Source organism: Oncorhynchus tshawytscha, linkage group LG05 (genome assembly GCF_018296145.1).
Source record: "Oncorhynchus tshawytscha isolate Ot180627B linkage group LG05, Otsh_v2.0, whole genome shotgun sequence".
NCBI classification, from domain to species: Eukaryota; Metazoa; Chordata; class Actinopteri; order Salmoniformes; family Salmonidae; genus Oncorhynchus; species Oncorhynchus tshawytscha.
In genome coordinates, this window is record NC_056433.1 from 85,990,852 (window position 1) to 86,014,907 (window position 24,056).

Below are 24,056 nucleotides of genomic sequence, written 5' to 3' on the forward strand. Positions count from 1 at the left end.
CTAGTCCAGTCTATTTCAGTCTAGTCCAGTCTAGTCCAGTTCAGTCTAGTCCAGTCTAGTCCAGTTCAGTCTAGTCCAGTCTAGTTCAGTTCAGTCTAGTTCAGTCTAGTCCAGTCTAGTTCAGTTCAGTCTAGTTCAGTCTAGTCCAGTCTAGTTCAGTTCAGTCTAGTTCAGTCTAGTCCAGTCTAGTCCAGTCTAGTTCAGTCCAGTTCAGTCTAGTCCAGTCTAGTCCAGTTCAGTAGAGTCCAGTCCAGGTCAGTCTAGTCCAGTCCAGGTCAGTCTAGTCCAGTCCAGGTCAGTCTAGTCCAGTTCAGTTTAGACTAGTCCAGTTCAGTAGAGTTCAGTCCAGTCCAGTTCAGTCTCGTCCAGTTCAGTCTAGTCCAGTTCAGTCCATTCCAGTTCAGTCCAGTTCAGTCTAGTTTAGTGTAGTTTTTAGTCCAGTTCAGTCCAGTTAAGTTCAGTCCAGTTCAGTTCAGTCAGGTTCAGTGCAGTCTAGTTCAGTTCAGTTCAGTCCTGTTCAGTTCAGTCTAGTTCAGTCCAATTCAGTCTAGTTCAGTCCAATTCAGTCTAGTTCAGTCCAGATCAGTCCAGTCCAGTGCAGTCCAGTTCCAGCCTCTATTTGGTTGCTTTGATTCTTGGTGTTCGTCCCGTGTTCCTGTTACGTCGTTATCTCTGGACGCTATCTCTCTGGACGCTAATCTCTCTGGACGTTATCTCTCTGGACATTATCTCTCTGGACGCTATATCTCTCTGGACGTTATCTCTCTGGACGTTATCTCTCTGTCCTGGTGTTCTGGTGTCTCCGTTATCTCTAATGGTACATTCACTATTCTATCTCTCTCTTATTCAATCTACCTCTCTCCCTTTCTTCTCTTTAATGCCCCCCCAACCCCAGGGTATTCAGAGGAGAATAACTGTGACAATCGTTCATGAGACAGGTGAAGACATCGTGTGGAAAGATGTCCAGGAGCTGGTTGTGGGTGAGTCAGGCTCACATTGAAGTGGACAGTGTGTGTTTGTTTGTTGTGTGTGTGCATGTGCCGGAGTGTGTGCTGTCTTTGTGAGTGTCTGTCTCTCTGTGTGTGGTTGTGTGTGTGTGTGTTGAATATGTATTTGACACCAACATTTACAGTATGTAAGTTCTCCTCCTCTTCATCATCTTCATCCTTTTCTTTTTCCCCCTCCTCCTCTTCTTCTTCTTCCTCCTCATCCTCCTCCTCATCTTCTTCCTCCTCCTCCTCCTTCTCTTCCTCCTCCTGTTCTTCCTCCACCTCCTCCTCCTCCTCATCTTCCTCCTCCCCATCCTCTTCTTCTTCCTCCTCCTCCTCCTACCCCTCTTCCTCATCTTCATCCTCTTCTTCATCCCCCTCCTCCTCCTCTTCTTCTTCCTCCTCATCCTCCTCCTCGTCTTCTTCCTCCTCCTCCTGTTCTTCCTCCTCCTCCTCATCTTCCTCCTCCTTCTCATCCTCCTCCTCATCTTCTTCATCTTCCTCCTTCCCCTCTTCTTCCTCCTCATCTTCCTCTACCTCCTCCTTCTCGTCCCCCTCTTCCGCCACCTCGTCTTCCTCCTCTTTTTCCTCTTCCTCCTACTCCTCTTCCTCGACTCCCCAGGGCGTATAAGTAACTCTCCCGAGGGGGACGATACCATCATAGACCCCAACATCCTCTCTCTCAACATCCTGTCAGCTGGGTATGTCAGACCCATGCAAGACGACAGGTATGTCCCATATTCTACCCGTCAAAAGGGACCCAATCACCCACGGCTCATGTTCCAATAGCAGACTTATTCCACGATTCTAGGATTTTTTTGGGGTGGGGGGTGGGGTGGGGGTGGGGGGGGTGATTTGACAATATAGGTTTTAGAGAATATATACAGTAAGTTACATAGAACATTCCGTTATATTTTGTTGATGCATAAATATTGTTTACTTTGTTTACATCAAAGTTCCTTTACGGTCCTGAACATTTAAAGATTACATCATTACATCATTACATCATTACATCATAATAACCAATGCTCCTTTTGCAATGTGTTTCTCCTGCCTTTAAAATTCTAAGATGTCACTAGGAATTCAAAACTGTAAATATGCACGATCACTATGGCGATGCTAGCACCGCGTTTCGTAAGCTCTGGGGTGCTCTAGAGACACGCGCACCTTGGGTTCAGCCAATCTCTGTGTCTCTCTCTACCAGCACACGGTGGGTTCAGCCAATCTCTGTGTCTCTCTCTACCAACACACAGTGGGTTCAGCCAATCTCTGTGTCTCTCTCTACCAGCACATAGTGGGTTCAGCCAATCTCTGGGTCTCTCTCTACCAGCACACAGTGGATGAGGGACATACATACCTCTTTCTAAACAGCACAGCAAGCCACCTCCCATCACAGACAAGGAGCACAACCTCCCCTGGAATACAGAGAGCCAAACCACTGAACTACAATATATAACTACTGAACACAACCCCTTTAAGGCACGGCAGTTCACTACAATATATAACTACTGAACACAACCCCTTTAAGGCACTACAATATATAACTACTGAGCACAACCCCTTTAAGGCACTGCAGTTCACTACAATATATAACTACTGAACACAACCCCTTTAAGGCACTACAATATATAACTACTGAACACAGCCCCTTTAAGGCACTACAATATATAACTACTGAACACAACCCCTTTAAGGCACTACAATATATAACTACTGAGCACAACCCCTTTAAGGCACTGCAGTTCACTACAATATATAACCACTGAACACAACCCCTTTAAGGCACTGCAGTTCACTACAATATATAACTACTGAACACAACCCCTTTAAGGCACTACAATATATAACTACTGAACACAACCCCTTTAAGGCACTGCAGTTCACTACAATATATAACCACTGAACACAACCCCTTTAAGGCACTGCAGTTCACTACAATATATAACCACTGAACACAACCCCTTTAAGGCACTACAATATATAACTACTGAACACAACCCCTTTAAGGCACTGCAGTTCACTACAATATATAACCACTGAACACAACCCCTTTAAGGCACTGCAGTTCACTACAATATATAACCACTGAACACAACCCCTTTAAGGCACTGCAGTTCACTACAATATATAACCACTGAACACAACCCCTTTAAGGCACTGCAGTTCACTACAATATATAACCACTGAACACAACCCCTTTAAGGCACTACAATATATAACTACTGAACACAACCCCTTTAAGGCACTGCAGTTCACTACAATATATAACCACTGAACACAACCCCTTTAAGGCACTGCAGTTCACTACAATATATAACCACTGAACACAACCCCTTTAAGGCACTACAATATATAACTACTGAACACAACCCCTTTAAGGCACTGCAGTTCACTACAATATATAACCACTGAACACAACCCCTTTAAGGCACTGCAGTTCACTACAATATATAACCACTGAACACAACCCCTTTAAGGCACTGCAGTTCACTACAATATATAACCACTGAACACAACCCCTTTAAGGCACTGCAGTTCACTACAATATATAACCACTGAACACAACCCCTTTAAGGCACTACAATATATAACTACTGAACACAACCCCTTTAAGGCACTGCAGTTCACTACAATATATAACCACTGAACACAACCCCTTTAAGGCACTGCAGTTCACTACAATATATAACCACTGAACACAACCCCTTTAAGGCACTACAATATATAACTACTGAACACAACCCCTTTAAGGCACTGCAGTTCACTACAATATATAACCACTGAACACAACCCCTTTAAGGCACTGCAGTTCACTACAATATATAACCACTGAACACAACCCCTTTAAGGCACGACAGTTCACTACAATCCCCTCTCCTGTTCCACTGAAGCAGCTGATGCTTGGGAAAACAACCTGTGGTTTTATACATCATATAAGCAGGTCACAAGATCACTTGTAGAAAGCAAAGATTGTGACTTAAAGTACAAATGATTTCAGATTGATTATGATCAATCGTTAAGCCGTTATCTTTGTGGTAGTTGTGCTGTATGTGCTGTATGAGGACTTGTTATGCTTCAACCAGTTATAGTACAGTTTCCTCACTGGCTACGCTGGCTATGCGACTCTACCGTTCCTTGATGCTAGTCTGGTGCTGTGATAGGTCCGTCTGTCATTTCACCTCTCACCCCGTTCACTGCATACTCCTCCCCTTCTCACCATTATCCACTACTAACTAAACCTCCCAGAATTATTCTGCACCATGTCAGAAATCTCTATCCAACACAACACTATGGCCATAATAACTGCATGATGTGGCACGCAAACACCTGCAAAGGATTGTTAGCCAAACTGAACATGCACTCTTCTCTTGGTGTCCCTGTAGCGTAGATTCCTAGACCCTGTGGATGAAAGGCTTCTTGCTGGCCCTGTAACATAGATCCCTAGACCCTGTGGATGAAGGACTTCTTGCTGGCCCTGTAGCATAGATCCCTAGACCCTGTGGATGAAGGACTTCTTGGTGGCCCTGTAACATAGATCCCTAGACCCTGTGTATGAAGGACTTCTTGCTGGCCCTGTAGCATAGATCCCTAGACCCTGTGGATGAAGGACTTCTTTCTGGCCCTGTAGCATAGATCCCTAGACCCTGTGGATGAAGGACTTCTTGCTGGCCCTGTAACATAGATCCCTAGACCCTGTGGATGAAGGACTTCTTGCTGGCCCTGTAGCATAGATCCCTAGACCCTGTGGATGAAGGACTTCTTGCTGGCCCTGTAGCATAGATCCCTAGACCCTGTGGATGAAGGACTTCTTGCTGGCCCTGTAGCATAGATCCCTAGACCCTGTGGATGAAGGACTTCTTGCTGGCCCTGTAGCATAGATCCCTAGACCCTGTGGATGAAGGACTTCTTGCTGGCCCTGTAGCATAGATCCCTAGACCCTGTGGATGAAGGGCTTCTTGCTGGCCCTGTAGCATAGATCCCTAGACCATGTGGATGAAGGGCTTCTTGCTGGCCCTGTAGCATAGATCCCTAGACTCTGTGGATGAAGGGCTTCTTCATGGCCCTGTAGCATAGATCCCTAGACCCTGTGGATGAAGGGCTTCTTGCTGGCCCTGTAGCATAGATCCCTAGACCCTGTGGATGAAGGGCTTCTTGCTGGCCCTGTAGCATAGATCCCTAGACTCTGTGGATGAAGGGCTTCTTCATGGCCCCTTCTTCATGGCCCTTCTTCATGGCCCTCACCCTCTTGCATAGTATCTAATGATGGGATATAAAGTGCCTTCGGACAGTATTCAAACCCCTTGATTTTTTAAAACATTTTGTTAAGTTACAGCCTTATTCTAACATGGACTAAGTAAAAAACAATCCTCAGCAATCTACACACAATACCCCATAATGACATCACAATACCCCATAATGACATCACAATACCCCATAATGACATCACCAGACCTACCCCCATGTGATGTCATTATGGGGTATTGTGATGTCATTATTATTGTCGTTATGGGTTACTGTGTATAGATTGATGATTGGATTTTTTTTTTTAAATCAATTTTAGAATAAGGCTGTAACGTAACAAAAATGTGGAATGGGTCAAGGGGTCTGAATACTAACCACCATGTCAAGACCACATTATCCACCCGCCAGCATGCGTCCCTAACTAACTCACTCAGCATAGTAAGTCACCATACCTCAGTAAAGCTGCGCAGCATCATGCTGTGGTAAACTGTAGCACTTCACTGTAATGTGTTACTGTTTACTCTCCATGTTTTTACAGAATAATGTAACTGTCGTGACGACCTCTATTATGGTTTAACTGCGTTACTAGTAACCTTTCACCTAACTCAAATACCATTCCTCAGACCTGGGTTTGCTTGCCATCTCAAAGGACCAATGCAGGAACAGAGGCCCCAGACAGACTGTGGTCTGTCTCGTCCTAATGGCCATACCATCTCCATATACAGGTATCACCATGGTTTTGCATTCCTTGACCTCCGACCCAGGATGTTGATCTGGTTGGAGGGGAGAGTCCAGCACCAGGGCAGAGTGAGGAATGTGGTCCAACGCAGATCTGGGTTCAAATAGTTTTTGTTTCTGTCAAATACATTGAGCGTTTGCACTTGAAAGAAAACAGATGCCATTTGAAACCATATGTGGTCTAGTCTGGCCTCTGCTCAGGCCTGAGAGGTCATCAGTAAGGGACAGGACATGCTGATGCTGACATTTCTCTCCCTCCAGTCCACTCCACTAACACAATGTTGTTTTGTGTTTTTCGCAGACAGTTTCTTGATTCGGACATGCCTAGGTATATGATTTACATCAAATCCCTCTCCTCCCATTCTACTATTCAGTTAGATAACATCTGATCTCTTATTCATGATCTATTTTCATCTTTTCACTCTCACTCCATTTTAAACACCAAGGCATCCATTCATTCATCATTCTAATTCCAATGGTTTTCCACTGTGGGTTTCCTGCTCACTCCTCCTCCCCTTGGTTCCCCCCCCCCTGATATCTCTCTCCTCCTGAGGAGATGTGAGGGACTGTGATGTATCTTTGCACCCCTCCTCTCTCCCTCTCTTTCTCCTGGATGTGTGTTTGTTGCTGAGCTGTTGTGGGTCTAGAGGCTGGAGCTGAGGGCTGGAAACTGGGGCTGGCTGGGACTGCAGTGTCTGGGGCGTGATGGGACTGATGGGTCTGGGGTTACGGGTTGGCTGGGACTGGGATCTTGGGCTGGCTGGGACTGATGGGTCTGGGGTTACGGGTTGGCTGGGACTGGGATCTTGGGCTGGCTGGGACTGCGGGGTCTGGAGTTGCGGGTTGGCTGGGACTTCGGGGTCTGGGGACTGGGGTTGGCTGGGACTTCAGGGTCTGGGGACTGGGGCTGGCTGTGACTGTGCAGTCTGGGTCTGGGGTTGGCTGGGACTTCGGGGACTGGGGCTGGCTGTAACTGTGCGGTCTGGGGACTGGGGCTGGCTGTGACTGTGCGGTCTTGGGACTGGGGCTGGCTGGGACTTCGGTGTCTGGGGATGGGGCTGGCTGTGACTGTGCGTTCTGGGGACTGGGGCTGGCTGTGACTGCGATCTGGGGATGGGGCTGGCTGTGACTGTGCGGTCTTGGGACTGGGGTTGGCTGGGACTTCGGGGTCTGGGGATGGGGCTAGCTGTGATTGTGCGGCCTGGGGACTGGGGCTGGCTGTGACTATGCGATCTTGAGACTGGGGCTGGCTGGGACTTCGGGGGCTTTGGACTGGGGCTGGCTGTGACTGTGCGGTCTCGGGACTGGGGCTGGCTGGGACTTCGGGGTCTTGGGACTGGGGCTGACTGTGACTGTGCGGTCTTGGGACTGGGGCTGGCTGGGACTTCGGCGTCTGGGGATGCGACCGAAAGCTGATGGTGTACGGGGACTGCATGCATGACTTGCTTTGCTTCCTACAGTATGTGTTGTGGGGACAGTATTTCAGCTTCTGTCTCCTCTCTGGCCAGTGCTTCAGTCTCCTCTCTGGCCGGTGCTTCTGTCTCCTCTCTGGCCGGTGCTTCTGTCTCCTCTTTGGCCGGTGCTTCTGTCTCCTCTTTGGCCGGTGCTTCTGTACAGGGACGTTTTCAGTACAAGCTACAAGCCAGACATTTGACGAAGTGAAACAAACATGAATTGTTTGTCATTTTCCCCCATTTACTATGATCTCTGTTGATCCTTTTATTTCAGTGACAAACCTCTGCATTGCCACTAGGGGGCAGTAATAATCAAGTTCATACACTGACACAGAACAGGTTTCATTTTGCATCCCACTGTAAGACCTAGAGCATTGATAAAAATCATAAAAATCTTTCCAAAATAGCAACTTGTAGAAATTATAAGGGAGCCAAACATAATCTTAAACTTTGGTATGAATTAATGCAATCAACTTCTTTTGAAAACACTCAAGGATTTAGAAAGAGATGTGCAAGAAGCTGAAAGCATCGGGCGCATTAGGAAATGCGACCTAGAATGAGATTCAGGTCTTGGAGGCGAGCTTTGATGTGTGTGTCTCCCGTATGTCTGTTTCGAACGTGAGAAGCATGCGTACTTCCACTCTGCCAAAACAGTACACAGTTAGTTACTCACCCTTCAAGATAATTTGAAACAGTCTAACCAGGTCTTGTGTCTGGAACTAGCCTGGACTAACTAGTAGTAGTAGCCAACAGGCTGGTGTGCGGCCGTGGCAAAATTGGTTTGACTTTGGATAGCCCTATCTCTGTGGCTAGTTAGGGACCGTCAAATAAATGACTCAATGTAAATTGGTTTGACTTTGGATAGCCCTATCTCTGTGGCTAGTTAGGGACCGTCAAATAAATGACTCAATGTAAATTGGTTTGACTTTGGATAGCCCTATCTCTGTGGCTAGTTAGGGACCGTCAAATAAATGACTCAATGTAAATTGGTTTGACTTTGGATAGCCCTATCTCTGTGGCTAGTTAGGGACCGTCAAATAAATGACTCAATGTAAATTGGTTTGACTTTGGATAGCCCTATCTCTGTGGCTAGTTAGGGACCGTCAAATAAATGACTCAATGTAAATTGGTTTGACTTTGGATAGCCCTATCTCTGTGGCTAGTTAGGGACCGTCAAATAAATGACTCAATGTAAATTGGTTTGACTTTGGATAGCCCTATCTCTGTGGCTAGTTAGGGACCGTCAAATAAATGACTCAATGTAAATTGGTTTGACTTTGGATAGCCCTATCTCTGTGGCTAGTTAGGGACCGTCAAATAAATGACTCAATGTAAATTGGTTTGACTTTGGATAGCCCTATCTCTGTGGCTAGTTAGGGACCGTCAAATAAATGACTCAATGTAAATTGGTTTGACTTTGGATAGCCCTATCTCTGTGGCTAGTTAGGGACCGTCAAATAAATGACTCAATGTAAATTGGTTTGACTTTGGATAGCCCTATCTCTGTGGCTAGTTAGGGACCGTCAAATAAATGACTCAATGTAAATTGGTTTGACTTTGGATAGCCCTATCTCTGTGGCTAGTTAGGGACCGTCAAATAAATGACTCAATGTAAATTGGTTTGACTTTGGATAGCCCTATCTCTGTGGCTAGTTAGGGACCGTCAAATAAATGACTCAATGTAAATTGGTTTGACTTTGGATAGCCCTATCTCTGTGGCTAGTTAGGGACCGTCAAATAAATGACTCAATGTAAATTGGTTTGACTTTGGATAGCCCTATCTCTGTGGCTAGTTAGGGACCGTCAAATAAATGACTCAATGTAAATTGGTTTGACTTTGGATAGCCCTATCTCTGTGGCTAGTTAGGGACCGTCAAATAAATGACTCAATGTAAATTGACAGTATAAGACTCCTTTCAGGAACCTAGGCGTATGTCACACATCACTACTTCACAGGAGAGACATTTGAAAGTACATTTGTATTTTTTTAATCAAATGTTTTTTGGCAGTCAATAAACATAAATTGTTTATTGTGGCGAGTAAAATGGTCAGAGTGAGTGTTGGGGCGGCAGCGTAGCCTAGTGGTTAGAGCGTTGGACTAGTAACCCGAAGGTTGCGAGTTCACACCCCCGAGCTGACAATGTATAAATCTGTTGTTCTGTCCCTGAACAGGCAGTTAACCCACTGTTCCCAGGCTGTCATTGAAAATAAGAATGTGTTCTTAACTGACTTGCCTAGTTAAATAAAGGTTAAAAAAAAAAGAGAGTGTGAACGATGCTGAATGGATGTAGACAAACGAGCTCTCCAAGTAGGTTTACCATTTTCTCCAAAGTGAGGTTACAAGTTGATCAACTTTCAAAGCAGAATGACTTTTCCATTGTTCCTTCACTGTAGTGCATGATAACATATATATAACATTTTCTAGCTCGGAGTGTCTATTTCTATCCAATGTAAAAAAAAACACAATTTCAAATTTTGCTACATCAGACCGAATCGAGCCAGTCGGTCACACATCTTTTAGTTGTCTCATGAAATGGTTTCAATATTTGTATATGAATTTCTAAAATGTTGGTTTGAGGTTTTTTAAGTCATTGAAATTTGGAGCGATTGACATTTTGTAATTTACTGAAGTAGTCTCTAAATAGCCCCATAGGGGATAGCAAATATCAAACCAAATTGATCATGGGCCTTTACGATCGGTCGCGTGCAGCTGCTCTCCAAATTGATCATGGGCCTTACGATCGGTCGCGTGCAGCTGGTTGAACAGGATGTACAGGAGGGGATCTATTTGATATTTAAGCACACACCCCTGAGGGGCCCCCTTGTTGACGGTCAATGTGGCGGATGTGTTGTTGTCTACCCTCACCACCTGGGGGGCGGCCCGTCAGGAAGTCCGGGATCCAGTTGCAGATGAAGGTGTTCAGTCCCAGGGTCATTAGCTTAGTGATGAGCTTTGAGGGCACGATGGTGTTGAACGCTGAGCTGTAAATCAATGAACAGCATTCTCAGTTCCTTTTGTCCAGGTGGGAGAGGGCTGTCTGAAGTGCAATTGAGATTGCGTCATCTGTGGACCGGTTGGGGCAGTATGACAATTGGAGTGGGTTCAGAGAGTCTGGAATGATGGTGTTGATGTGTGTCATGACCAGCCTTTCAAAGCACATCCTAATTACAGATGTGAGTGCTACAGGGGATAGTCATTTAGGCAGGTTACCTTGGGAACAGGGACAATGGTGGTCCCCTTGAAATATGTTGGGATTACAGACGTGGACAAGGAGAGATTTAACATTTCTGTGTCCTGGGCCTGCTCTGTGACCTGGACCTGCTCTGTGACCTGGGCCTGCTCTGTGACCTGGGCCTGCTCTGTGACCTGGGCCTGCTCTGTGACCTGGACCTGCTCTGTGACCTGGGCCTGCTCTGTGACCTGGACCTGCTCTGTGACCTGGGCCTGCTCTGTGACCTGGGCCTGCTCTGTGACCAGGGCCTGCTCTGTGACCTGGGCCTGCTCTGTGACCTGGACCTGCTCTGTGACCTGGACCTGCTCTGTGACCAGGGCCAGCTCTCCTCTCCTCCTCTAGGTCCATAGACACATTTCCACTGAAGCAGCTCCTCTCCTCCTCTCATCCCCACGGTATAACAGCTGTTCTCCTCTCGCTCTCTTGTCTTCTTCCCTCTGACAGACACACAGCTAGCTTTCCCACCAGGTCATCTCAGTACAAATGCCAACAGCCGGTCCTTCAACATCTGAACTCTATGAACGGGACGATTTATCTCGCTTTAATGGCCTACAGAAACATTTGGTTTCCTCTTACATTTCTCTGCTTGGATGAGCGGTTTCAGATTGAAGGCTGTGCTTGGTGGCCAGAAACATAACTGCTTTCAAGTCGTGATTATTTGCTCAGGGGAAGTCCTCATTCATCAATGTATGGACTAAATTATGGAGGAGAAGGAGAGGGGGGCTGAAGAAGAGGTGGGCTGAAGGAGAGGTGGGCTGAAGGAGAGGTGGGCTGAAGGAGAGGTGGGCTGAAATAGGGGGGCTGAAGGAGAGGGGGCTGAAGTAGGAGGGGGCTGAAGAAGAGGGGGCTGATGTGGGGGGCTGAAGGAGAGGGGGCTGAAGGAGAGGGGGCTGAAGTAGGGGGCTGAAGGAGACATGGGCTGAAGGAGAGGGGGCTGAAGTAGGGGGAGGGGGCTGAAGGAGAGGGGGGCTGAAGTAGAAGGGGAGACAGTCGTAGGCAGACCTGGCTCTCAAGAGAAGACAGGCTATGTGCACACTGCCCACAAAATGAGGTGGAAACTGAGCTGCACTTCCTAACCTCCTGCCAAATGTAGGACCATATTAGAGACACACATTTCCCTCAGATTACACAGATCCACAAAGAATAAGAAAAACAAACCCAATTTTGATCAACTCCCATATCTACTGGGTGAAATAGTGTGCCATCACAGCAGCGAGATGTGTGACCTGTTGCAACGAGAACAGGACAACCAGTGAAGAACAAACATCACATATTTATGTTTATTTATTTTCTCTTTTGTACAGTTTGCACATACTTACACCACATAATATGTATAGACATAATATGACATTTGAAATGTCTTTATTCTTTTGGAACTTCTGTGAGTGTAATGTTTACTGTTAATTTGTAGGGTTTATCTCACTTTATTATCTACTTCTCTTGCTTAGGCAATGTTAACATATGTTTCCCATGCAAATAAAGGCCTTATATTGAATTGAATTGAGAGGGGTGAAGGAGGACAGGAGAGAGTGGTGGATGAGAAGGAGAGGGGGGTGAAGGAGATGGGGTGGAGAAGGACAGGGGGCTGGAGGAGAAGGAGAGAGGGTGGAGGAGAAGGAGAGGGGATGGATGAGAAGGAGAGGGGATGGATGAGAAGGAGAGGGGATGGATGAGAAGGAGAGGGGATGGATGAGAAGGAGAGAGGGGTAGAGGAGAAAGAGAGGGGTGGATGAGAAGGAGAGGGTGTTTAGGAGCAGGAGAGGGGTTGGAGGAGAAGGAGAGAGGGTTGGGTGAGAAGGGGAGAGAGGGTTGAGGAGAAGGGGAGAGGGGTGGGTGAGAAGGGGAGAGGGGTTGAGGAGAAGGAGAGAGGGGTGGATGAGAAGGAGAGGGGGTTTAGGAGAAGGAGAGGGGTTGGAGGAGAAGGAGAGAGGGTTGAGGAGAAGGAGAGAGGGGTGGATGAGAAGGAGAGAGGGTTGAAGAGAAGGAGAGGGGGTGGATGAGAAGGAGAGGGTTGAGGAGTAGGAGAGAGGGGTGGAGGAGAAGGAGAGAGGGGTGGATGAGAAGGAGAGGGGGATGTAGGAGAAAGAGAGGGGGTGGAGGAGAAGGAGAGGGGGTGTAGGAGAAAGAGAGAGGGGGTGGAGGAGAAGGAGGGGGTGTAGGAGAAAGAGAAAGGGTTGTAGGAGAAAGAGAGAGGGGTGGAGGAGAAGGAGAGGGGGTGGAGGTGAAGGTGAAGGAGAGAGAGGTAGAGAAGGAGTGAGGGGTGGAGGAGGAGGGGGTGGAGGTGAAGGTGAAGGAGAGGTGGAGGAGAAGGAGAGGGGTGGAGTAGAAGGAGTGGAGGAGAAGGAGAGGGGGTGGAGGAGAAAGAGAGAGGGGTGGACGAGGAAGAGAGAGGAGTGGAGGAGGAGAGGGTCTTTGTTCTGTTAGATCTGAAGCAATGGGAAGTTATTAACCTCTAAAATTCTAAGCCGTTGGGGGGACAGTCATAAGGAATACGGTTTTGAAGTGTCTGGCCTATATCTAGGAGATATAAGAAAGCTCAGGAAATATTTTAGTTTTTTTGGAAACTTATTTACCTTTATTTTTGTTGGCACAAACTACCTCCGTATTTTGATTCATTTGTATCGGACGAGTCCCATGACACTTGTGTGGGTCAGAGAACACCAGAGAACACCACAAGAATCAGACATTAGACATTTTTGTAAGAAGCCCGAATTTTGGGATGCCTCATGGTCTGACAACCACCGTTGTAGCTCGGGCACCTCCCACCAAAAAAACATATCTCTCTAGTTTAAACTGACGGATTTTGATGGGGAGTTTTTTTATTAAGTTAATTAGATGCAACGATATCCCTCGTCATCTGAGGAGAAGTAGGAAGGATCGGACCAATATGCAGCGTGGTATATGTTTATGTTAATATTTATTAAAACTGAACACAAAACAAAATAACAAGAGAACGAACGAAAACGAAACAGTTCTGTCTGGTGCAGACACAGAGACAGAAAACAACTACCCACAAAACCCATGTGGGAAAGAGCTACCTAAGTATGGTTCTCAATCAGAGACAACGACAGACAGCTGCCCCTGATTGAGAACCATACCCGGCCAAAAACAAAGAAATACAAAAACGTAGAAAAAATAACATAGAACACCCACCCTAGTCACACCCTGGCCTAACCAAAATAGAGAATAAAAAGCCTCTCTATGGCCAGGGTGTGACGGTACCCCCCACCCGCCCCCCAAAACATGATTCTAAAGGGGAGGGTCCGGGTGGGCCTTCTTACAGCGGCGGCTCAGGTGCGGGACGTAGACCCCGACCCTCGCAGCGGGCCCCGGACTGAAGACCCTCTTAGAGGGCGCCTCTGGACTGTGAGGGGCGCCTCTGGACTGAGGGCCGCCTCTGGACCGAGGGGCTGCGATTCTGGCGGCTCCTGACTGACGGGCGGCTCTGGTGGCTCCTGACTGACGGGCGGCTCTGGCGGCTCCTGACTGACGGGTGGCTCTGATTGAGAACTATACCCGGCCAAAAACAAAGAAATACAAAAACGTAGAAAAAAGAACATAGAACGCCCACCCTAGTCACACCCTGGCCTAACCAAAATAGAGAATAAAAAGCCTCTCTATGGCCAGGGCGTGACAGCATCAATATACTGTTAATTAATTAATTGACTTCCCCACCAGAGGATGTTCAATCTGAAGCCATGTGAAGTTAAAACCCTCTGGAGTCCATGTCCGCACCCCCAGCTGAAATCAAATTAGCATAATAATAAAATTCCCCTAAAAATCTGTCTGTTAAAGCTAGAGATATCTAGCGTCTCAATCTATGGCATATGCCGATGTCGGGCATTCCGGTAGGTGGTAGAGCTACGGCAGTGTCTGTTAGACCAGGAGACATCCCGAAAATCAGTCTTCTCCTGAATTCTTCTGTAGCCTCCAAATGGTTTGCTCTCACAAACTAATATGACCCCTTTTATAGAAAGATGAGACTCTCGCGAACTCACGTGTCACTGGACTTGGTACAACCGATCTGTCAACTTCTGTCTGTCGTGTCCAATATGATCCCTTGACGTGGACGTCCATAAGCGTCACAAGACTCGTCTGACAACAGACCGGTACCAGTTGAAAACAATGTATGAAAGTAGTTTAGTACCAAACACTTTAAAAAATATATATATATATATATTCCTTAAGATGTATTTTTTTGACTGTCTGTTTTTCCATGTATGAATCTGTTATTCAATGTGTTTCTATGGGCTAATAGCAGTAAGGACTCTCTGTTATTCAATGTGTTTCTATGGGCTAATAGCAGTAAGGACTCTCTGTTATTCAATGTGTTTCTATGGGCTAATAGCAGTAAGGACTATCTGTTATTCAATGTGTTTCTATGGGCTAATAGCAGTAAGGACTCTCTGTTATTCAATGTGTTTCTATTGGCTAATAGCAGTAAGGACTATCTGTTATTCAATGTGATTCTAATAGCAGTAAGGACTATCTGTTATTCAATGTGATTGTATGGGCTAACAGCAGTAAGGACTATCTGTTATTCAATGTGTTTCTATTGGTTAACAGCAGTAAGGACTATCTGTTATTCAATGTGTTTCTATGGGCTAACAGCAGTAAGGACTATCTGTTGTTCCATGTGTTTCTATTGGCTAATAGCAGTAAGGACTATCTGTTGTTCCATGTGTTTCTATTGGCTAATAGCAGTAAGGACTATCTGTTATTCAATGTGTTTCTATTGGCTAATAGCAGTAAGGACTATCTGTTATTCAATGTGTTTCTATCTGTTATTCAATGTGTTTCTATTGGTTAACAGCAGTAAGGACTATCTGTTATTCAATGTGTTTCTATGGGCTAATAGCAGTAAGGACTATCTGTTATTCAATGTGTTTCTATGGGCTAATAGCAGTAAGGACTATCTGTTATTCAATGTGTTTCTATGGGCTAATAGCAGTAAGGACTGTCTGTTATTCAATGTGTTTCTATGGGCTAATAGCAGTAAGGACTATCTGTTATTCAATGTGTTTCTAATAGCAGTAAGGACTATCTGTTATTCAATGTGTTTCTATTGGCTAACAGTAAGGCCAAAATGTATGTTTAATAAAACAAAAATGTAGGATACTTTTTAGATACCTAAAGGGGTCCTAAAAATTCAAAATCAAATAGATATATTATTGGTAAGACTTGTTTATACCGTCAAATAAAGTTGTTGACCATCAAATAAGCTTGTTTACCAATCAGGAACAGATTCTGATTGAACATCAGATAATAATTGAACACATTCATAAATGTTTTGCGTGATTAATACACATTGATTACCCTATCACTTATATTTCATATGTCACAGCTACATATGCTCTGATGCTGGTAAAGTTGTCTTGCGCAGCTGCCGCTGCTTCACAAGGCAGACACACAGGTCCCCAAGCTCTGGGCCAATGCTGGTCAGAAACACACTTCCCCCATGCTCTGGGCCAATGCTGGTCAGAAACACACTTCCCCCAAGCTCTGGGCCAATGCTGGTCAGAAACACACTTCCCCCAAGCTCTGGGCCAATGCTGGTCAGAAACACACTTCCCCCAAGCTCTGGGCCAATGCTGGTCAGAAACACACTTCCCCCAAGCTCTGGGCCAATGCTGGTCAGAAACACACTTCCCCCAAGCTCTGGGCCAATGCTGGTCAGAAACACACTTCCCCCAAGCTCTGGGCCAATGCTGGTCAGAAACACACTTCCCCCAAGCTCTGGGCCAATGCTGGTCAGAAACACACTTCCCCCAAGCTCTGGGCAAATGCTGGTCAGAAACACACTTCCCCCAAGCTCTGGGCCAATGCTGGTCAGAAACACACTTCCCCCAAGCTCTGGGCCAATGCTGGTCAGAAACACACTTCCCCCAAGCTCTGGGCCAATGCTGTGGGACAGTGCTGGTCAGAAACACACTTCCCCAAGCTCTGGGACAGTGCTGGTCAGAAACACACTTCCCCCAAGCTCTGGGCCAATGCTGGTCAGAAACACACTTCCCCCAAGCTCTGGGCCAATGCTGGTCAGAAACACATTTCCCCAATGCTCTGGGCCAATGCTGGTCAGAAACACACTTCCCCAAACTCTGGGCCAATGCTGGTCAGAAACACACTTCCCCCAAGCTCTGGGCCAATGCTGGTCAGAAACACACTTCCCCCAAGCTCTGGGCCAATGCTGGTCAGAAACACACTTCCACCAAGCTCTGGGCCAATGCTGGTCAGAAACACACTTCCCCCAAGCTCTGGGCCAATGCTGGTCAGAAACACACTTCCCCCAAGCTCTGGGCCAATGCTGGTCAGAAACACACTTCCCCCAAGCTCTGGGCCAATGCTGGTCAGAAACACACTTCCCCCAAGCTCTGGGCCAATGCTGGTCAGAAACACACTTCCCCCAAGCTCTGGGCCAATGCTGGTCAGAAACACACAGTCCCCCAAGCTCTGGGCCAATGCTGGTCAGAAACACACTTCCCCCAAGCTCTGGGCCAATGCTGGTCAGAAACACACTTCCCCCAAGCTCTGGGCCAATGCTGGTCAGAAACACACTTCCCCCAAGCTCTGGGCCAATGCTGGTCAGAAACACACTTCCCCCAAGCTCTGGGCCAATGCTGGTCAGAAACACACAGTCCCACAAGCTCTGGGCCAATGCTGGTCAGAAACACACTTCCCCAAGCTCTGGGCCAATGCTGGTCAGAAACACACTTCCCCCAAGCTCTGGGCCAATGCTGGTCAGAAACACACTTCCCCCAAGCTCTGGGCCAATGCTGGTCAGAAACACACTTCCCCCAAGCTCTGGGCCAATGCTGGTCAGAAACACACTTCCCCCAAGCTCTGGGCCAATGCTGGTCAGAAACACACTTCCCCCAAGCTCTGGGCCAATGCTGGTCAGAAACACACTTCCCCCAAGCTCTGGGCCAATGCTGGTCAGAAACACACTTCCCCCAAGCTCTGGGCAAATGCTGGTCAGAAACACACTTCCCCCAAGCTCTGGGCCAATGCTGGTCAGAAACACACTTCCCCCAAGCTCTGGGCCAATGCTGGTCAGAAACACACTTCCCCCAAGCTCTGGGCCAATGCTGTGGGACAGTGCTGGTCAGAAACACACTTCCCCCAAGCTCTGGGACAGTGCTGGTCAGAAACACACTTCCCCCAAGCTCTGGGCCAATGCTGGTCAGAAACACACTTCCCCCAAGCTCTGGGCCAATGCTGGTCAGAAACACATTTCCCCAATGCTCTGGGCCAATGCTGGTCAGAAACACACTTCCCCCAAACTCTGGGCCAATGCTGGTCAGAAACACACTTCCCCCAAGCTCTGGGCCAATGCTGGTCAGAAACACACTTCCCCCAAGCTCTGGGCCAATGCTGGTCAGAAACACACTTCCACCAAGCTCTGGGCCAATGCTGGTCAGAAACACACTTCCCCCAAGCTCTGGGCCAATGCTGGTCAGAAACACACTTCCCCCAAGCTCTGGGCCAATGCTGGTCAGAAACACACTTCCCCCAAGCTCTGGGCCAATGCTGGTCAGAAACACACTTCCCCCAAGCTCTGGGCCAATGCTGGTCAGAAACACACTTCCCCCAAGCTCTGGGCCAATGCTGGTCAGAAACACACAGTCCCCCAAGCTCTGGGCCAATGCTGGTCAGAAACACACTTCCCCCAAGCTCTGGGCCAATGCTGGTCAGAAACACACTTCCCCCAAGCTCTGGGCCAATGCTGGTCAGAAACACACTTCCCCCAAGCTCTGGGCCAATGCTGGTCAGAAACACACTTCCCCAAGCTCTGGGCCAATGCTGGTCAGAAACACACAGTCCCACAAGCTCTGGGCCAATGCTGGTCAGAAACACACTTCCCCCAAGCTCTGGGCCAATGCTGGTCAGAAACACACTTCCCCCAAGCTCTGGGCCAATGCTGGTCAGAAACACACTTCCCCCAAGCTCTGGGCCAATGCTGGTCAGAAACACACTTCCCCCAAGCTCTGGGCCAATGCTGGTCAGAAACACACTTCCCCCAAGCTCTGGGCCAATGCTGGTCAGAAACACACTTCCCCCAAGCTCTGGGCCAATGCTGGTCAGAAACACACTTCCCCCAAGCTCTGGGCCAATGCTGGTCAGAAACACACTTCCCCCAAGCTCTGGGCAAATGCTGGTCAGAAACACACTTCCCCCAAGCTCTGGGCCAATGCTGGTCAGAAACACACTTCCCCCAAGCTCTGGGCCAATGCTGGTCAGAAACACACTTCCCCCAAGCTCTGGGCCAATGCTGTGGGACAGTGCTGGTCAGAAACACACTTCCCCCAAGCTCTGGGCCAATGCAGGTCAGAAACACACTTCCCCCAAGCTCTGGGCCAATGCTGGTCAGAAGCACACTTCCCCCAAGCTCTGTGCCAATGTTGGTCAGAAAACCACTTCCCCCAAGCTCTGGGCCAATGCTGGTCAGAAACACACTTCCCCCAAGCTCTGGGCCAATGCTGGTCAGAAACACACTTCCCCCAAGCTCTGGGCCAATGCTGGTCAGAAACACTTTTCCAAGATCTGGGCCAATACTGGTCAGAAACACTTTTCCAAGCTCTGGGCCAATACTGGTCAGAAACACTTTTCCAAGCTCTGGGCCAATGCTGGTCAGAAACACACTTCCCCCAAGCTCTGGGACAGGGCTGGTCAGCCACAAAACAATGTTCTCCTCAAAAACATAGCACAATTACAATCTGTTTCAGTAGCTATAGTTAGCTAGCTAAGTCTCTAGCACGATGTTATCTAAAATATTCCTAATTTATAAGACAGTTTTCGTATTTGGTTGATTGTCGGACCCACTTGCCATGCTTGTAACGTTAGCTTGGGACAACCGGCCTAGGTAGCTTGCTAGCTTTGTGTAGTTCGTTATCTAGCTAGCTAGTTATATTCATGAACTAAAGTTCGATTTCAATAGGAAAACAACAAGAGGCTACTTAGCTAATACTTAGTGTCATGAATTCCTAAATCATTGCGAAACATTGAAAATGATAGCAGTTTCTGGTTATCGTCTTCAGGCTGGTTGCATTGGTGCTAGCTAGGTATCAAGTCAAAGCTAGCAAGCTAGCTATCCTAAAAATTCCTAAAAACATCCTTTGTATGAGATATTTCTGAGTGACTTTGTCATACTGCAAATCAAAGTCAACATAGCAGGGAGATAGCCTATCTCTAGTTTAAAAACTTTCATCAATGTTGATGGCGCTTGGCTCGCGCATGAAAATTCAGCTCACGCAGCATTCGAAAATGTTATTTTGTTATTCGATGTATCAAATTATAAGCTTATTTGACATAAATATATTTGTTTGTGACACACAAAGACCCAAACGGTATTCCATAGTTACAATTTGTATCTCTATCTACAGAATGAAAATAAAGTCAAACGTATTACATTGTATCTCTGTGGTTCTATCTGTCCATTGTGAGACATTCTAGAACAGATAGGACACAGTTATTAATATGTACAGTACATTCTGCTGTTCAAATCATCAAGTAGTGAATGGGCAATGTAGCCTGGTCCCAGTTGGAAAGATGGCAAAAAAAACATTTGGGACCAGGCTAGGAAGAACACAACTGTCCTGTCGTTCTTGATCATAACAACACTCACAACCACATCAGACTCTCTTCCTGGTTCTCTTCCTGGTTCTTTTCTTCTATTCCTTCTCCAAGCGTCTCCTTGGGTATAGACCATAGGTATTTCTCCTCACCACCTGTCCTGTCCACCACCTCCTCTTCTCCCGTCTGTCTGTCGATCTCTCATTCCCTTTTCATTCGTTCGTGCTGTTATTGTTTGGTGTTTTTCTTTTTATAGGTCGACCCACAACTGACGGGTTCCCTGTTGCATGCTATTTACTGACTTCATCCCCAAAACTATGTGTCTTGTCTATTGAATGTGTGTATTTGAAAATCAATGTTGTATAAACAAAAGCTATCTTCTCTCAAGAGCATTTTAGATGCACATGTACTGTAGGTAACATATCCCAGACAGACAGAATGTTATTCACATTATCATAGTGATAAACAATGTCCCTACATGCAATGCAACTACAACTTGATCTGCCAATAGCAATAGATTGTAGCTGTTCTTGAGAAAACTTTTAAATATTTACCTTCCTCCTAAAGTAGAAATAACCTTTATTTGTCTAATAAAGTTGTAACACAACAATCAACAGGACTATTCAGAAAGCCACCCATCCTGCTTTGCGTTCAGTTTGCAGCATACTAACCACTAGAGTAGGTTTTCTAGTCTGTTAGTAGACAGACAGACAGACAGACAGACAGACAGACAGACAGACAGACAGACAGACAGACAGACAGACCACTATGTTAGTTCAGACCAGGGTTGAGGAGCTCTCTGTTTAGTTGTTCTCTCTGTATGGTTAACTCTTCTCCTCCCTCCATCAGGACATTCTATCGCTTCGAGGCTGCCTGGGACAGTGCCATGCATAACTCCCTCCTCCTGAACCGGGTCACTCCTTACGGGGAGAAGATCTACATGACCTTGTCGGCCTACCTAGAGGTAACATATATATAGTTACATACAGTATATAGTGTTATATAAATGACCTTGTCGGCCTACATAGTTATGTAACTGTACGTGTCTAATGGTAATTGTAAAGCTAGTTTCACAGAAACAATCTGAGGAAATCTACTCATTTTAACTGGACAGGTTCCTAGCTGGACAGGTTCCTAGCTGGACAGGTTCCTAGCTGGACAGGTTCCTAACTGGACAGGTTCCTAGCTGGACAGGTTCCTAGCTGGACAGGTTCCTAGCTGGACAGGTTCCTAGCTGGACAGGTTCATAACTGGACAGGTTCCTAAATGGACAGGTTCCTAAATGGACAGGTTCCTAACTGGACAGGTTCCTAGCTGGACAGGTTCCTAGCTGGACAGGTTCATAACTGGACAGGTTCCTAAATGGACAGGTTCCTAAATGGACAGGTTCATAACTGGACAGGTTCATAACTGGACAGGTTCGTAACTGGACAGGTTCCTAACTGGTTCCTAACAGCTTCCTACCTGCTCACCTCTCAGGAGTCTCTGCTTCCTGACTGCTCACCTCTCAGGAGTCTCTGCTTACTGACTGCTCACCTCTCAGCAGTCTCTGCTTCCTGACTGCTCACCTCTCAGGGGTCTCTGCTTCCTGACTGCTCACCTCTCAGCAGTCTCTGCTTCCTGACTGCTCACCTCTCAGGGGTCTCTGCTACCTGACTGCTCACCTCTCAGGAGTCTCTGCTTCCTGACTGTCTCTGCTACCTGACTGCTCACCTCTCAGGAGTCTCTGCTTACTGACTGTCTCTGCTTCCTGACTGCTCACCTCTCAGGAGTCTCTGCTTACTGACTGTCTCTGCTTCTTGACTGCTCACCTCTCAGGAGTAATTTTAGGAACACTTAATGTATGAGAAATGATCCCTGCGCTTAGGCCTAACACTGGAACATGCATGAGAGCACCCTAGTCATAGACTGTTCTCTCTGCTTCCGCACGGCAAGCGGTACCGGACTCCTGAACATCTAATCAAAAGGCTACCCAGAACCATTTTCATTAACCTCCACCCTCCCCCTCTTTTATACCGCTGCTAGCTCTCTGTTGTTATCATCTATGCATAACTCTACCTACATGTACATATTACCTCAACTAACCAGTGCCCCTGCACATTGCCTCTGTACCAGTACCCCCCTGTATATAGTCTTGCTGTTGTTATTTTACTGATGCTCTTTAATTACTTGATACTTTTATTTCTTAATCTTATCCATGTTTTTTTAAACTGCATTGTTAGTTAGGGGCTCGTAAGTAAGCTTATTCAGTGCATGTGACTAACACAATTTGATTTGATTTGAACTTACAGTACTGTATCCAAAATGACCCCTACTCTATCTGATGTTTGATTTGATTTGAACTTACAGTACTGTATCCAAAATGACCCCTACTGTATCTGATGTTTGATTTGATTTGAACTTACAGTACTGTATCCAAAATGACCCCTACTGTATCTGATGTTATGATCTAAAGTGGCGGAGAGAGAAATGAGCTTTTCTGATCCTTTTCCTTTCTGTAGATGGAGAACTGCACTCAGCCCACAGTCATAACCAAAGATTTCTGCATGGTGTTCTACTCTCGAGACGTTAAACTCCCGACCTCCCGCTCCATCCGAAACCTGTTTGGCACCGGAAGCCTGAGGACAACAACAGAGGGGTGACTTAATTATCTCTTATCCTGAAAGATTATTATTAAATCAACTACCATGAAATAAACCATAAAATCAAGTCTGTTACTGTTTATCTCACCACAGTCCTTTGCCTTGGTTGCATTCCTGAAAGATGATTGTTAAATCAATGGAAACAATGGACATGAAATGAACCCAGGGTTGAACCCAGGGTTGAACCTAGATTTGAACCCAGAGTTGAACCCAGGGTTTTGTTTGTCTGTTGTTTCTTTCTCTGTCCAGTAACCGAGTGACAGGTGTGTACGAGGTCAGCTTGTGTCACCTGGCGGATCATGGGAGCCCAGGTGAGACACTTTCTCTGTTGAGCTTCCCCTTTGTCTGTGTTTCCACAACTCTTTCTGCAATTCGTCTTCCTGCCTCTTTCTCAAAATGCATTGGAGGAGAAGGTCTGAATTGGAGGGACCTTTTTCTCCAAAACAATTTAAATTTAAAAGGAGATAAGACGCAAAGAATCCAATCAAAATTGAGACAGAAATGGATAAAGCTTATTTCTGCTTTGTTTGTCTGACCCCTGACCCCTGACCTCTAACCATTGACCTTTTTCAACCCCCCAGGAATGCAGAGGAGACGTCGGCGGGTGCTGGACACCTCGGTGGCGTACGTCCGAGGGGAGGAGAACCTGGCTGGGTGGAGGCCTCGCAGTGACAGCCTCATCCTGGACCACCAGTGGGAACTGGAGAAACTCAGCCTCCTGCAGGAGGTATGTGGTACTTCACCCTATACTCTACACCCTATAACCTACACCCTATACTCTACACCCTATACTCTACACCCTATACTCTACACCCTATACTCTACACCCTATACTCTACACCCTATACTCTACACCCTATACTCTACACCCTATACCCTACACCCTATACCCTACATCGTACACCCCACACATACACCTACACCCTACTATACATACACCCTATTATACATACACCCTATTATACATACACCCTACACTATACATACACCCTACACTATACATACACCCTACACTATACATACACCCTACTATACATACACCTACTACACCCTACTACACATACACCCTACTATACCTATACGCTACTACAACTACACCCTACTATACATACACCCTACTATACATACACCCTACTATACCTATACGCTACTACAACTACAACCTACTACACCTATACGCTACTATAC

At 46.7% G+C, this 24,056-nt stretch overlaps 1 protein-coding gene across 8 annotated transcripts in view; it reads left to right on the top strand.

The window, feature by feature from the left end:
* The window catches only part of kif1aa (kinesin family member 1Aa), a 184,150-nt gene that overhangs the window by 140,077 nt on the left and 20,017 nt on the right, over window positions 1-24,056 (top strand). For 6 of the 8 annotated variants that reach the window (XM_042322581.1, XM_042322583.1, XM_042322586.1 and 3 more), the window contains 7 exons: window positions 896-980; window positions 1,612-1,717; window positions 6,271-6,297; window positions 21,076-21,190; window positions 22,728-22,864; window positions 23,118-23,179; window positions 23,450-23,595. In XM_042322581.1, coding sequence (XP_042178515.1) covers window positions 896-980; window positions 1,612-1,717; window positions 6,271-6,297; window positions 21,076-21,190; window positions 22,728-22,864; window positions 23,118-23,179; window positions 23,450-23,595 — 678 coding nt within the window. The remainder of the gene's footprint in view (window positions 1-895; window positions 981-1,611; window positions 1,718-6,270; window positions 6,298-21,075; window positions 21,191-22,727; window positions 22,865-23,117; window positions 23,180-23,449; window positions 23,596-24,056) is intronic. The other 2 variants (XM_042322584.1, XM_042322589.1) reach the window with 1 other exon arrangement.